This window comes from Notamacropus eugenii, chromosome 2 (assembly GCF_028372415.1).
Source record: "Notamacropus eugenii isolate mMacEug1 chromosome 2, mMacEug1.pri_v2, whole genome shotgun sequence".
In the NCBI taxonomy this organism is placed as follows: Eukaryota; Metazoa; Chordata; class Mammalia; order Diprotodontia; family Macropodidae; genus Notamacropus; species Notamacropus eugenii.
The window spans coordinates 366,666,967-366,682,520 of NC_092873.1; the positions used below are offsets into that span (position 1 = coordinate 366,666,967).

The 15,554-nt window shown below is 37.9% G+C and overlaps 1 protein-coding gene across 4 annotated transcripts in view; it reads left to right on the forward strand.

Annotated features, from left to right (window-relative positions):
- The window catches only part of STXBP4 (syntaxin binding protein 4), a 242,270-nt gene that overhangs the window by 75,371 nt on the left and 151,345 nt on the right, over nt 1–15,554 (forward strand). For 2 of the 4 annotated variants that reach the window (XM_072646739.1, XM_072646740.1), the window contains 2 exons: nt 5,702–5,798; nt 7,215–7,327. The exons of the other annotated variants lie outside the window; for them this stretch is intronic. In XM_072646739.1, the coding sequence (XP_072502840.1) occupies nt 5,702–5,798; nt 7,215–7,327 (210 nt within the window). The remainder of the gene's footprint in view (nt 1–5,701; nt 5,799–7,214; nt 7,328–15,554) is intronic. 4 annotated transcript variants of the gene reach the window in all.

Genomic DNA, 15,554 nt, shown 5'->3' on the forward strand with positions numbered 1-15,554 from the left:
AATTCCAGATTGAGTTTTTATTTTATTCTAAATGCAAAAGGTTGCCTGCCTTTCTTCCCCCCCCCCAAAAAATTTATTAATTTATTTGTTTTCACTTTTCAACAGTCACTTTCATAATTTCCAAATTTTCTCTCCCTTTTTCTCTGAGACAGCATGCCCTATATGGACTCTGCACATACCCTCCTATTAAACAGATTTTTACATTTGTCATGTGACATAGAAGAATTAAAATGAATGGGAGAAATGATGAGAAAAACAAACCAAAAAATAACAAAAAAGAAAATAGTCTGCTTCTTTCTTCATTCTTACACCATAGTTCATTCTCTGGATGTGGATGGCATTTTGCATCATGAGTGGTTGTTACTGTGTATAATGTTTTCCTGGTTCTGTGCACTTCACTCAGCATCAGGTCATATAAGTCTTTCCAGGTTTTTCTGAAGTCTGCCTATCATTTCTTTTTAAATTTAATTAATTTATTTGTTTTCAGTTTCCAACAATCACTTCCATAAGTCTTAAATTTTCTCTCCCTCCCCAAGATGGCTTGCAGTCTTATATGGGTTCTACACACATGTGTTTAAAAATATTTTCACATTTGTCATGTTTCATAGAAGTAAAACAAATGGGAGAAACTTGTAGAAAAACGAAAACACAGCACAAGAGAAAATAGTCTACTTCATTCTACATTGCAATTCCATAGTTCTTTCTCTGGATGTGGATGGCATTTTGTCTCAAGAATCCTTTGGGAGTGTTTTAGGTCCTTGTATTGCTCTGAAAGGGCTAAGTCTATCAGAAACAATCCTCGTACACTATGGCTGTTACTGTGTGTAATGTTCTCCTCATTCTGCTCATTTCATTAAGTTCATCAGTTCATATAAATCTTTCCAGGCTTTTCAGAAGTTGTTCTGTTCATCATTTCTTATAGCATAATAATATTCCATTGCATTCATATACCACAACTTGTTCAGCCATTCACCAATTAATGGGCATCCCTCAATTTCCAGTTCTTGGCCACCACCAAAAGAGTTTCTATAAATATTTTTGTACATGTGGGTCCTTTTCTCCATTTTTATGATGTCTTTAGGATACAGCCCTAGAAGCAGTATTGCTGGGTCAGAGGGCATGCACATTTTTATAGCCCTTTGGGCATAGTTCAAAACTGCTCTCCAGAATAGTTGGATCAGCTCATAACTCCTTCAGCAATGAATTGGTGTTCCAACTGTCCCATGAATTCTCCAACATTTCTCATTTTCCTGTTTTGTCATGTTAGCCAATCTGATAGGTATGATGTGGTGCAAAAACTTTTCAGTTTAACGTAATCAAAATTATCCATTTTGCATTTCATAATGTTATCTCTTATTTGATCATAAATTCCTCCATGCTGGGGGTAGAGCTAAGATGGCAGAGTAGAAGCATAGACTTGAAGAGCTCTATCCCTAAGTCTACCCAAATATCCATAATAAATGACTCTCAACAAATTCTGGAGCTGCAGAATCCATGGAATGACAGAGTGAAGCAAATTCCAGACCAAGACAGTCTGGAAGGTTGACAGTAAGCATATATCATGTAGTGCTGGGAGCAGAGTGCAGTACATTGTGGGCCGTGTGGGAGGAGCCCAAGGCAGCCACAGTAGCAGAAGGGTTAGTGGCAACAGCTGCTTCTGGAGCTCTAGTCCCATGGATTGTGGGAGGATCTAGCAGCTGACAGTGCACCCTCCTAATCCCACTGTAAGCAGAGAGCTAACTGATAAAGAGCTCAAAAGTCAAGTAAATGACTGGGGAAATGAGCAAAAACTGAAAAAAGAATCTGACTATAAAATCTTACTTTGGTGACAAGGAAAACCAGAACATACAAACAGAAAAAGACAACAAAGTCAAACCTTTCGCATCCAAAGCACCAAGAAAAATATGAATTGGTCTCAGGCCATGGAAGAGTTCAAAAAGAATTTGGAAAAATCAAGTGAGAGAAGTAGAGCAAAAACTGAGAAGAGAAATGAGAGTGATGCAAGAAAATCATGAAAACTGAGTCCGCTGCTTGCTGAAGGGGACCCAAAAAATACTGAGGAAATAACACCTAAAAAAATAGACTAACCTAAATAGTAAAAGAGATTCAAAAAGCCAATGAGGAGAAGAATTCCTTAAAAAGCAGAACTGGCCAGATTAAAAAGGAGGTCCAAAAGCTCACTGAAAAAAATAATTCCTTAAAGATTAGAATGGAGCAGATGGAAGCTAATAACTTGAAAAATCAAGAAATTATAAAACAAAATCAAAAGAAGTAAAAAATAGCAGACTATGTGAAATATCTCATTGGAAAAATAATTGACCTGGAAAATAGATCCAGGAGAGACTGTTTTAAAATTATTGAACTGCCTGAAAGCCCGGATCAAAAAAAGAGCCTAGACATCATCTTTAAAGAAATTATCAAGGAAAACTGCCCTGATATTCTAGAACCAGAGGGTAAAATAGAGATTGAAAGAATCCACCAATCACCTCCTGAAAGAGATCCCAAAAGGAAAACTCCTAAGAATATTGTAGCCAAATTCTATCGCTTCCAGGTCAAGGAGAAAAATTGTAAGCAGCCAGAAGGAAACAATACAAGTATTGTGGAGACACCATCAGGATAACACCAAATCTAGTAGCTTCTATATTAAGGGATCAGAGGGCCTGGAATATGAGAGGTCAAATGAGCTAGAATTAAAACCAAGAATCACCTACCCAGAAAAACTAAATATAACATTCATGAGCATTCAATGAAATGGAGGACATTCAAACATTCTTGATGAAAAGACCAGAGCTAAAAAGAGAATTTGACTTTCAAACACAAGAGAAGCATAAAAAGGTAAACAGGAAAGAAAAATCATAAGGGATTTACCTAAAGTTGAACTGTTTACTTTTCTACATGGAAAGATAATATTTATAACTCTTGAGACTTTTGTCAGTATTAGGGTAGTTGGAGGGATTATGTACATTTAGACAGAGGGCACAAGGTGAGTTGAATAGCAAGGGATGATATCTAAAAAATAAAATTAAGGGAGAAATAGAATGGCATAAATTATTTTTCACATAAAAGAGGCAAGAAAAAGCTTTTTCAATGGAAGGGAGGATGGGGGAGGTGAGAGAAAGAGTGAACCTTACTTTCATCAGATTTGGCTTAAGTAGGAAATAATGTGCATGCTCATTTTGGTATGAATATCTGTCTATCTTCCACTACAGGAAAGAGAGGAAGGGGATAAGCACAGGGTTCGGGGGTATGATAGAAGGCAAATGGGAGGAGGGAGCAATTAGAAGTAAACATTTTTGAGTAGAAACAGGGTGAAAAGAGAGAATAAATGGGGGGCAGGATAGGATGGAGGGAAATACACTTAGTTTTTGATATCATGACTGTTATGGAAGTGTTTTGCGTAACTACACATGTATAACCTATATTGAATTACTTGCCTTCACAGTGGGGATGGGTGAGGAGGAAGGAAGGGAGAGAAGCTGGAACTTAAAGTTTTAAAAATGAATGTTAAAAATTGTTTTTACATGCAACTGGGAAATAAGATATAAGGCAATGGGGTATCTTGCCCTACAAGAAAACAGAGGGGAAGGGGATGAGAGCAGGGAGAAGTGTGATAGAAGGGAGGGCAGATTGGGGGAAGGGGTAATCAGAATGTATGATATCTTGGGTGGGTGGAGGTGAGAAACAGGGAGAAAATTTGGAACTCAAAATCTTCTGAAAGTGAATGTTGAAAACTAAAAATTAATTCATTTTTAGAAAAAGAAAAAAGTTCCTCCATTCTTCATAAGTTTGACAAATAAACAATTCCTTGCTCCCCTAATTTGTTCGTAGTATCAGCCTTTATACCTATATTGTGTACCCATTTGGATTTTATTCTGGTATATGGTGTCAGGTGTTATTCTATGCCAAGTTTCCACCATACTGTTTTCCAGTTTTTCCAGTAGTTTTTGTCAAACAATGGGTTCTTATTCCAGAAGCTGGGGTCCTTGGGTTTATCAAACATATAATATAGTCATTGACTACAGTGTCTTGTGTACCTAACCTAATCCACTGATCTACCCCCTCTATTTCTTAGCTAGTACCAAGTAGTTTTGATGATTGCTGCTTTATAATACAAGTTAAGATCTTTTGACTTAGGTAGATTATTTCTACCTCTGTATGGAAGTTAGAGAGACTAGAAGTTGTAATATAAATAAAGAGGCTATCACAGTCATACAGATGAAGGAGAGGAGTTGGTCAATGACAATTCCAAGATTATTAGAAAATATAATGGATAGTACTAGGGAAATTTGGAGGAAGGCAGATTTAGGGAATAAAATGCTGAACTTTGTTTTGAACATATTGAGTATAAGCTGATATACCATCTAGTGTTCTTTAGGGATTAATATGGTATTGAGAAGTACAACTAGGCTATATATTGTCACCTTATTTTTTAAAGATATATTCAGAGTACATCATGCAAAATGCCAGGCTGGATAAATAAAAAGCCAAAATTAAGGTTGCCAGGAGAAACTTCAACAATCTCAGATGTGCAGATGATACCACTCTGATGGCAGAAAGTGAGGAGAAATAAAGAAACCTCTTGAGAGGGTGACAGAGGAGAGTGTAAAAGCTGGTTTGAAGTTTAATCTCCCCCCGCCAAAAAAATAACATCTGAGATCATGGCAAATGGTCCCATCACTTCCTGGCAAATAGAGGGAGAAGAAATGGAGGCAGTGTCAAATTTTATGTTTTTGGGTTCAAAGATCACTGCAGACAGTGACTGTAGCCATGAAATTAAATGACACTTGGTCCTTGGAAGGAAGGCTGTGGCAAATCTGACCAGAAAACTAAAAAGCAAAGATATTACCTTGCTGACAGCTCCATATTGTCAAAGCTATGGTTTTTCTAATGGCATTGTGAACTGTGAAAGTTGGGTTATAAGGAAAGCTGAGTGCCATAGAAGCTATACTTTTGAATTGTGGTGCTAGAAAAGGCTTTTGAGAGTCCCTTGAACAGCAGGGAGATCATATCAGTCAATACTTACAGAAATTAACTCAGCAATTCACTGGAAAGTCAAATACTGAAGCTTAAATACTTTGGCCACATGATGAGAAGACTGACTTATTGGAGAAGACCTTGATGTTGGGAAAGAATGGAGGCAAAAGGGAAAGGGGACGTCTGAGGATCAGATGAATAGGTAGTGTCACAGAAGGAATAAATATGAGCTTGGACAGACTTCTGGAAATAAGGGACGATAGAAAGGACTGATATGCTTTGGGTCCATGAGGTCATGAAGAGTTGGAGATGACTCTACAACTGAATAACAACAACAGCCACCTTGTATTTCGTACAATACAATGAACCTTGTGTTGAGTAATGTAGTAGTTTTATTCACCTTTTCTCGCTCCCCTTCTGTTACCTGCATATATAATTTTGTAAAATGACAGAGTCACTGTCCTTGGGGCAGTTACTGTGCCTATGAATTTTGCTTTGGCCAGAAAGTACCCATTTAGAAAAAAGAAATTGTTAGGAAACTCAGAAAGCAAATATTTGATGGACAATTAATCCACGCGGGGCAAGCTGAGTTGACTGATCCATCTGTCTTATCACTCTGGTCACTGCTCCTTATATTGATTTCTGTATTGGCTGATAAAATGAAACTATAATGGATAGGGTTTTATTCCATGGTGGTCAAGATGTGAAAATTCTCATTTTCTTCCAGGCCCTAAATTATCTTGGTATTCAGCCCACTGAGGAAGAGCACAAAGCCCTGAGGCAACAAGTGCAAATAGACTCCAGGGGAACTGTGTCTTTTGGAGGTAATGTCTGACCTGTAGCTCTAGATTACAGTATGGAAACTGGTTAAGAGTTTACAAACAGCATCTCATGCTCTTCAATCAATAACATAACAACACACACAGCCTTAACTCATTTGTAAGACAGGCATCATTTTAGAACCAAGAAGCAGATGTAATTGGTTATGCTTTTCTCGTGCAGCCCACAAAATGAAATGTTTTCATATGTTACTAGAGTCACCATGGCATATTGGTTGGAGCACTAAAGTTGGAGTTGAAAAGTTCTGGGTTCAGTTCTCACCTCAAGCACTTACTTACTGTGTATTCCAGTGAAAATTGCTTAATCTTTATGTGCCTTAAGCATCCTGAATCTAGTAAAAAACAGATGGGTTATGAACTGTGAAAGAAGTTGCCACATCAGGAGCTACTTTCCCCTTTCCCTCTCATGCTGATGAAATGATTCTGATACACACACACACACACACACACACACACACACACACACACACACACACACACCTATTTGCTATAAACTTATAAGGGGATGGGGAAAACGTGTGTGCATGCATGTATGTGTGTATGTATGTATACACACATGCATATGTATATTATGTATTTCTCCCCACCCCTTGTATACATGTATAGACACATGTATGTATGTGAAGATATATACACACATGTACATGTGTATGCAGATATATATGTATAGACACCCACACATTTGTAAGGAAAAAAGTACCCAAGAGACCTTCATTTTTGCTCAGAAATCTGATACTCATTAATTCATTAACAAATATTTTATTAAGCACCTACAATGTGCAAGACGCAGTACTAAGTGATGATAAGGAAGTAGAAATTAAAAAGACACAATCCCTATTTTTAGGGAGCTCAGCAATTGAAAGCCCCATCTAGCAGCCCCATAAATTGTATCATCTCACTAGATTTTAGAAAGAGCTCTCTGTATAATAGAGTTTAGAGAGTTAAGTATGTTGATTTAGGTTTTATTTCTTTGTTTGAATTCATATGAAAGCAGTGTTACATATCAGATTGTTCATTGTTTCTGATTTCTTTATAATTTTTTAACACATTCAAAATACATTTTATTTCACACTTGTGTTGGGAGCTCTGTTGTTTGCAGGTTGTGTGTCAAAGAAATAGTGGAATTTGAGACCATTTATACTAAATAACCTTTGAGTTTGACCAAAACAAATAGAGAGAGGCTAAATCCACATTTTGAGGTTGTTGATTTGGTTTGATCTGTTTGCCAATTTTTAAATCAAGATTATATTTTTAGTTCATCTTTTCCGTCCCATTCTCAAGTTCTAATTTTGTTGAACCTATTACAAGATTTAATTAAAACATAATACTATGTAGTTCTAAAACATTAGGGAAAAGTATATTAAATTTGGCTTTGTTAACCGTAGCTCTGTACCATTCTAGATTTTGTCCAGGTTTCCAGAGAACTATTCCGCTTGCAGCTGAATGAAGTAGGCGTTGGGCAGAAATCCACAATGCTTGGTGCCCATGAAATTTCCCATTTATTAGACACACAGGTAGAGTACATACTCTATATAATTTTCTAATTTGTGGTTAATTAATAGTAGATCTTTACCATTATGAGTTTTATAATTCTACATTTTTATATTCATATTTTTAATTCAAGTAAATGCAAAATTTTGTCTAGTTTCCTTCTAGTTCTTTAAATTTACACATTTAAAATATCATTTTATTCCATGGTTGTGTTGAAAGCTCTGTTTTCAGGGAGGGTGTCAAAGAAGTGGAAGAACTTGAGAACATTAGCATTATACTATTGAAATTATGGATATTAATAATATCATCATCATAGCTAGTAATTGTATAGAGTTTAATTATCAGAGTACTTTACAAATACTTCATTTGATCTTCAGAATAACCCTGGATAGTAGGAGGTACTACTTTCATTATTATCATTATTTTACAGATGAGGAAACTGAGGCAGGCAGAGGTTAAGTGACTTGCCCAGGGTTGCACAGTGTCTAGTAAGTGTCTGAGGCCAGATTTGAATTCAGGTTTTCCTAACTTAAAGGCTCAGCGCTCTATGCACTGTGCCACCAAGGTGCCTCCTTTATAGCTGTCTCTTTATGTGAGGGGAGAGTGGGGCAGAAGGTGCTAATTTGAAGCTAAGAAAATCCTTGATGGCCAGCCACTGTGAACCAAAATGGTCTTTGTCTTGTGAGAAAAAGAACATCAATGACCTACTTTCAAAATGCATTAACTCTTTCAAATCAGGTTGTAATCCTTGACAAATTGCCTATTTCAATGCAGTGAATTATACCAAGTGCAACTACGACCAGAGAATTGCTTTAATGCATACAGTAGGTGGCTCTTAAAAGGATGTCCAGTTCTTCCTACATTAGGACACTCCATCAGCACTTAAACTCTCCTTCCATTAAATGGAGAGGAGTCAAGCTGCAGGAGCCCAGTTTTTCTCCTGCTAGGAATCTTTTCATGCTTTCAATTCAGATATTCAGCAACAATAACTAAAAAAATTACGTGTTGAAGTGCTCTTTTTCACATTCCTGATACTTATGGCTGCCATGGTACCCAGTGTCTGTGAGGAAAGGCAAAGGTGCTTGAGGGACTGGCCAAATGCCAAGTGAGCAGGACACTTGCTGTAGTTTGGTCTGTAAACACAGCGCTTTCTTGGTGGTTTCAGAGTACCACTGATGTTCCAAAGAGTGAGCATAGCACTTCCTTCCTACCCCTAGGATTTTAGATCATTCAAGGGTGTGTTCAGTCTCCTACACTTTGATAGCAAAAATGAAGTGCGAATGATAATTATTCAGGATTTTTCTGTATGCCAATGATTTTGTGCTTTTGATAAAGTTGATACACTAGAGTTATTAGATTGTTTTATCGAGACCTTGCTTCATCTTAGTCTCACAACCATCACCAAAAAATGAATGACATTCTCCAGTTGTTCTTTCAGAATAATATTTGTAGCACCTCTTTCTGTTAATGAATCACCCCATGAAAGGGCAAATATCCTTCCTAGCCTTTTTATTCTCAGGTGCTATTCTGTTTCTTACCTGCAGACTAACAGTCCAGGAAGGTTGACAGTCTTTTGGAAAGAACACTGGAAAAGAAAGATGCTAAATCACTGCCTGTTGTCCGCCTTACTAATAGTTCAATAAGCAATAAAGGAATATAATTCAAGGGTTTATTAATTCATAAACCAAATATTGACTGAATATACAATATATGTCGATCACTGTGCTGAGAGGGATGTAAAGATGGATTAGCTCTGGTCCTGCCCTCATGTAGCTGACAGCTGGGATAGGCCTTAAGGGATGTAAGATGGGCCTTAAGGGATTTAAGATAGGCCAGTTGGACTTAAACAGAGAGAATTAGGAAGGAAAGGTAGTAGAGGAGAACTAGCAAGAAGGAAGAAGTAGAATAATCTGAAGACTGTACAAGAGATGATGAGAGTTCCAAATTTTCTCCCCGTCTTTCCCCTCCCCCCACCCCAAGATGGCATGCGTTTGGATTATCCCTTCCCCCAGTCTGCCCTACATTTTATTACCCCCCTCTCTTATTTCCTTCCCCTTTGCTTTCTTGAAGGGCAAGATAGATTTCTATACCCCATTGCCTTCATATCTTATTTCCCAGTTGCATGTAAAAATAAATTTTTAACATTTGCTTTTAAAGCTTTGAGTTCCAAATTCTCTCCTTACGCACTCCCATTGAGAAGGCAAGCAGTTCAATATAGGTTATACGTGTATAGTTATGCAAAGCACCTCTGCTCTCTGCCCTGTGTGATAGACCTTTTCCTGTGGACTTCACTCTGTCTTTTTGTGGTTTCTATGACTGGAATGTGTTTAGAGTCATTTTTTTACAGGAAGGTTTTGGGGAGGGCTCAGGAAGTTCATGCTTTTACTCCACCATCTTGGCTCTGCAACCCCCAAAATAATTTAAGCACTTACTATATATCCTAGTAGTAAACAGTAGGGATAAAAGAAAGGCAAAAAAAAAAAAAACCAACTGCCCCTGAATTCAGAAAGCTTACAGTCTGATTTGGGAGACAACTTGTAAACAACTGTACAAGTGATTGCAGGCTGCACTGAGACAGATCCACTAATAGGACTCCTCCTGTATTCTGCTCTCCTCAGTCCACAGCTGGAGTATTCTGTTCAGTTCCAGGTGCCATCTTCTAGGAAGGACATTGATGAAATGAAGAGCATACAGGGAAGAGTACCCAGAAGAGTAAAGGGCCACATCAATTTTTCCATTTGGTTGAAGGAATTGGGGCTGTTTTGACTGAAAAAGAGAAGGCTTAGAGTGATAGCAATCTCCACGAATTTGAAAGCTAGGCATGTGGAAGAAAGATTCAATCTATTCTACTTGGTCCCTTAAAATCAGGATTCAGAACAATGGTTTGGGAATGGAAAGAACACAGATTTATTCTGGAAAAGAGGAAAAACTTTCTGAGAATTAGAAGTAGATTAGACATCCCAAGGTAGAGTGGGCATCCTTAGAAGTTGGTGATTTTCCCTTCAGTATATATCTTCCAAACAAAGTCTGGATGATCAGTTACTAAGTCAGTAAACACTTATTAAGCACCTACTTTGACCAGGAACTGGTTCATTTTTCAGGTTTGTTTTAGAATAGGTTCTTATTCAACTTTAGGTTGGGCCAAGTGGCCACTGATGTTCCTTGAAATGTTGACATCCTGTCAAATGAAGTGATTTATTTGCTCATGGTTACACAACATGTAAAGATTAGAACTGAGATTTGAACCAGGTCTCCAGCAGCTCTGAATTGAAAGCCTTATAGTTGTATTTAAGAAGGTAATCTGGGACAGAGCCAAGATGGCAAAATAGGAGTAGAGGAGAGGAGAGCTCTCACCCCAAAGCCCTCAAAAATCTAGAAAAAATGATTAAACAAATTCTAGAGCAGCAGAAGCCACAAAAGGACTGACTAAAGCAAATTTCCAGCCCATGACAATCTGGAAGATCAACAGGAAGGGTTTATCTCACTGGACTGGGAGCAGAGCCCAGTTCAGTGTGGGCTGCACCAGCGTAGGCTATGCCAGCATAGACAGAGCTACAGCAAGACTTAGGGGACTGAATCACTGGCAGCTGATGTTGTTTCAATACTTCTCAAACCACAAATGCCAAAGACAGCTCCGAAAGTCATTGAGAAAGGTTTCTCACTTGGCTGAGAAGGGAGCATGGTCTGGCCCCAGCCTTAACCCCAGCTCCAGGGCAGCAGCAGTCACTGCTGAAGCAGAGCCTTCTTCTGGAGGCCTACACTTAACAAAGAGTTCAAAAGTTAAGTAATTGGCTGGGAAAATGAACAAACAGTGGGAAAATAAATAGAGTATAGATTCTTGCTTTCTTGGTGAAGAGGTATTTTCTTACATCATTGGTGACGAGGAAGATCAAAACATACAACCAAAGGAAGACAACAAAGCCAAAGCTCCTGCATCCAAAGCCTCCAAGAAAAATATGAATTGATCTCAGGCCATGGAAGAGCTCAAAAAGGATTTTGAAAATCAAGTAGGAGAAGTAAAGGGAAAAATTGGGAATAGAAATGAGAGTGATGCAAGCAAGTCATGAAAAATGGGTCAACAGCTTGCTAAAGGAGACTTCAAACAATGCTGAAGAAATTAACACCTTTAAAATTAGACTAAACCAAATGTCAAAAAAGGTCCAAAAAGCCAGTGAGGAGAAGAATGCCTTAAAAAGCAGAATGGGCCAAATGGAAAAAAAGATCCAAAAGTTCTCTGAAGAAAATAATTCCTTAAAAATTAAAATGGAGCAAAAGGATGCTAATGACTTTATAAGAATTCAAGAAATTATAAAACAATAACCAAAAAATAAAAAAAAAGAAGGCAATATGAAATATCTCATTGGAAAAACCACTGACCTAGAAAATAGATCCAGGAGAGATAGTTTAAAAAATGAAAGCCATGATCAAAAAAAAAAAAAAAAAGAACCTAGACATCATCTTTCAAGAAATTATCAAGGAAAACTTCCCAGACATTCTAGAGCCAGAGGGTAAAATAGAAATGGGAAAAACCCACCAATCACCTCCTGCAAGAGATCCCCAAAGCAAAACTCGTAGAAATATTGTAGCCAAATTCCAGAGTTCCTAGGTCAAGGAGAAAATATTACAAGCAGCCAGAAAGAAACAATTCAAATATTGTGAAAACACAATCAGAATAACACAAGATTTAGCAGCTTCTACACTAATGGATCAGAGGGCTTGGAATATGATATTCCAGAGGTCAAAGGAGAGAGGATTAAAACCAAGAATCATCTACTCAGCAAAGCTGAGTATAATACTTCAGGGGAAAAAGAACAGAACTTCAATGAAATAGAGGACTTCCAAGCATTCTTTGTTGAAAAGACCAGAACTGAATAGAAATTTGACTTTCAAATACAAGAATCAAGAGAAGCATGGAAAGGTAAATAGGAAGGAGAAACCATAATGGACTTATGAAATTTGAACTGCTTATATTCCTACATGGAAAGATGATATTTGTAACTCTTGAGACCTTTCTCAGTACTAGGATGGTTGGAGGGAATGTGTGTGTGTGTGTGTGTGTGTGTGTGTGTGTGTGTGTGTGTGTGTGTGTGTGTGTGTGTGAAAGAGAGAGAGAGAGATAGAGTGAGAGAGCACAGGGTAAGTTGAATATGAAGGGATGATATCTATAAAAGAAAAATGTTGAGAGAAATGTATTAGGAGAAAGAGAAAGGGAGAGATAGAATGTAGAAAATCATCACATAAAAGAGGCAAGAAAGAGCTTTTACAATGGAAGGGAAGAAGGGGAAGATGAGAAAGAATAAGTGAGCCTTCCTTTCATGGGATTTTAAAACCAAAAAACAAAATTTAAAAAATAAAAAGGAAGATAATCTGATAATATTACAGATTTTATAGTACAAGGGACTTTAGAGGCCATCTAGTCCAGTCTTTTAATTTTAAAGAAGAGAAATCTAAGGTTAAAGGAGATTAGTGTTTATTATATTGAATTGCCCAGGGTCAAACCTAACTTTGGTCTTAGGATCATAAATTTAGAACTAAAAGGAAACTTTAACATTTTTTAATCCAACTCCCTCATTTTACAGATTAGAAAAGCAAGGCCTCAGCAGGGCAAGTGACTTACCCAAGATAACATGTAATGGCAGAGTCAATATTTGGGAGTTGGTAGCAAAAATGCATTTTGCATGGCATATGACAGCATGATATAATGAATAGAGTACTGGGTTTGTGCTCTGGAAAATCTGGGTTGAAATCTGGTTCCAGACACTTACTAGTTTTGTGATCCAGTGCAAGTCCTCCCCCCTCCTCTGCTTCTTGGAATCCTCAGGGTGTACCTATCTCATGTGCTACCCTCCTGGAATGCCTTCATGGATCATGTTTATCCTTCGTTGCCAAAGAAGACCATGCCACCAGAGAAACGATGACATGACTTGTACTTGACTTTGTTTTGAGTGAAGGAGAGCTGTGCAGATCACCAGCCTCACTCCACCTCCAGAGCCATCTGAATCCAGTGACCTGATATTCCTCAGGATGACTGGAGATGGCCCAGGATGCACTGGGAGACCTTGGGGCCTTTAGGCCAAGGTCTTTGCAGGTACTCACTTAGGGTGAGGCAAAGCCCATTCATTGAATAGCCCTGTTTAAGAAGTGGCCAGGGCAGGGCCCCTTTAATGAGGCCAAGAAAATAAAGACATCAGGCTAGGTGGGAAACAGCAACAATCACTATTGATAATCACTCTAAAGCTGGAGGAGTCCAGGAGGCCTTGGCAGGGGCCCCTTGTGCTCTCATGAAGACATAATAGAATTGAAAAAATCCAGAGAAGTTTAGAAACATACTAGCTGTGTGACTCTGAGACTAAGATGAGTCATATTCAATATCGTATTCATTCATTTATTTGTCTTCCCCACTAGAATGTAATCTCCTTGATAACAAGGACTAGTTTTCTTTTGTCTTTGTATCCCTTACTGCCTTAGCACTTAGTAGATGGTCAGTAGATGCTCATTGGATTGAATTGGGTTGGAATTTAATTAAACTCTGGGTGCCTCAGGCAACCTCCAATATTTTTGTATACTAACTCATAGAAAGCTTATTCTTTAAACAGATGGATGGAGTTTCCACACTGGATATTCTCTATAATTGAAAGATCACAAATGTTTTTATATTTACATGGGCCATACAGCAACATAGTTCAACTTCTTTGATAACATTACTTAAGAGAATTAGCAGCCAAAAGAATCTCACAAAATGGGCCTTTTGGTAGAATTTCCATGCAATATCTGAGGCTTGCTTTTAGGGTACAGAATTGGAATATATTGTACACAAAAACTAATGTGAGGTGAGAACATAAGAAACATGATAATGGGTCAAACAAATAGACCTTGCAGCCCAGTATTATCCATCTTACAGTGACCCAAAGAGGTTTGTGTGAGGATATGATTACCTTCCAGATTTCAATGTCAAGAAATTAGTGGCATGGCCCCCATATATTCCAAGGTTCCTTAATAACCCAACATGAATGTTTTACGCACTTATTTATTTAAGCTGTTCTTGAACTGGGGAAGAAGAAGGGGAGGAAATTTGGACCTGTGGGAATCCCCAGTGTAGAAACCCCCTCTCCCCAAGCAGATTGCCAGTTCCTTTCCAATCTGGAACAATGAGAGATTAAGTGATTTGTTCATCATTACAGCCCTGGTATGTGTCAAAATTAATTTGCTCCTTTTCCCATCTCTATTATCTCTTCAAAATACATTCCATTTATGTATATATTCTATTCTTCATATACATGACAAGAATAGCCCTCACCCATGTATGGTAGGGTTGTATTATTTTAGCTATAAATGGATAACTTTCAATATCCTTAAGGAAAGGTAAGAGGCATCAGTGTTCTAGTGAAGAAACTACTGTACAAAGAAGTCAGGATACTCAAATTTGAGTCCTAGCCCTGTCACCAGCTAGCCATGTGACCTTGACAAATGAATTTGTGTCTCAGAGTCCAAGTTTCCTTAACTAATTTATGAGATTTCAACTAGATAATTTCTAATAATAGATTTATAGATGTATATATTATTTAATAATATATATTTTATTTTTTTAGATATCTATTATTTATTGATAGATGTCTTATATTATAGATTGTCCCAGTTCTGAAGTTCTGTGATCCTATAATTTATAGACAAAGGCACCCTCCTTCTTAGGGCAATAAATTCCCCAATTTCACCACCATTGGGCAGAATGGTACTTTACACTTTCCATACCCTAAAACTATCTTCTTTCAATATTCAAGTGGTTTCCCCTTTCCCCTGCTTGCTCCTAACAGATCTGGAAATGAACAAGTCTGTGTTTACCATTTTTTTGTGTGTGTGGAGAGGATCCAGACCTGCTTTAATTTGGTATCAGGGATCCCATTGTAGAAATTCCTTCCACTTATGTAGATTGGCCACAAATCTATAATTCCAAGAGTTAGGAAATTGCCCAGAGCATTGAAAGGTTAAGTAACTTGCCTGTTATCAGAGCACCCTTGGTTCATCTCCAAATCTGTTAAGGGCTAAACTACATGTAGCACGCCAAGGTGTGCAGTAATCAGGTCATGTTCTGGTTTTGTTTTCAGTATCTTTCCTTATGATGGCCAACATTTTACCAGTCTTGGGAACAGCAGTAGGTCATGCTCAAGTTTTCAGGGGACAGTTTGGACCGCAAGCTGTATAGTCTTCATTCCGTTGCTGGGTTGTGAGCCCTGTCTTGGAATATGGTTGAAC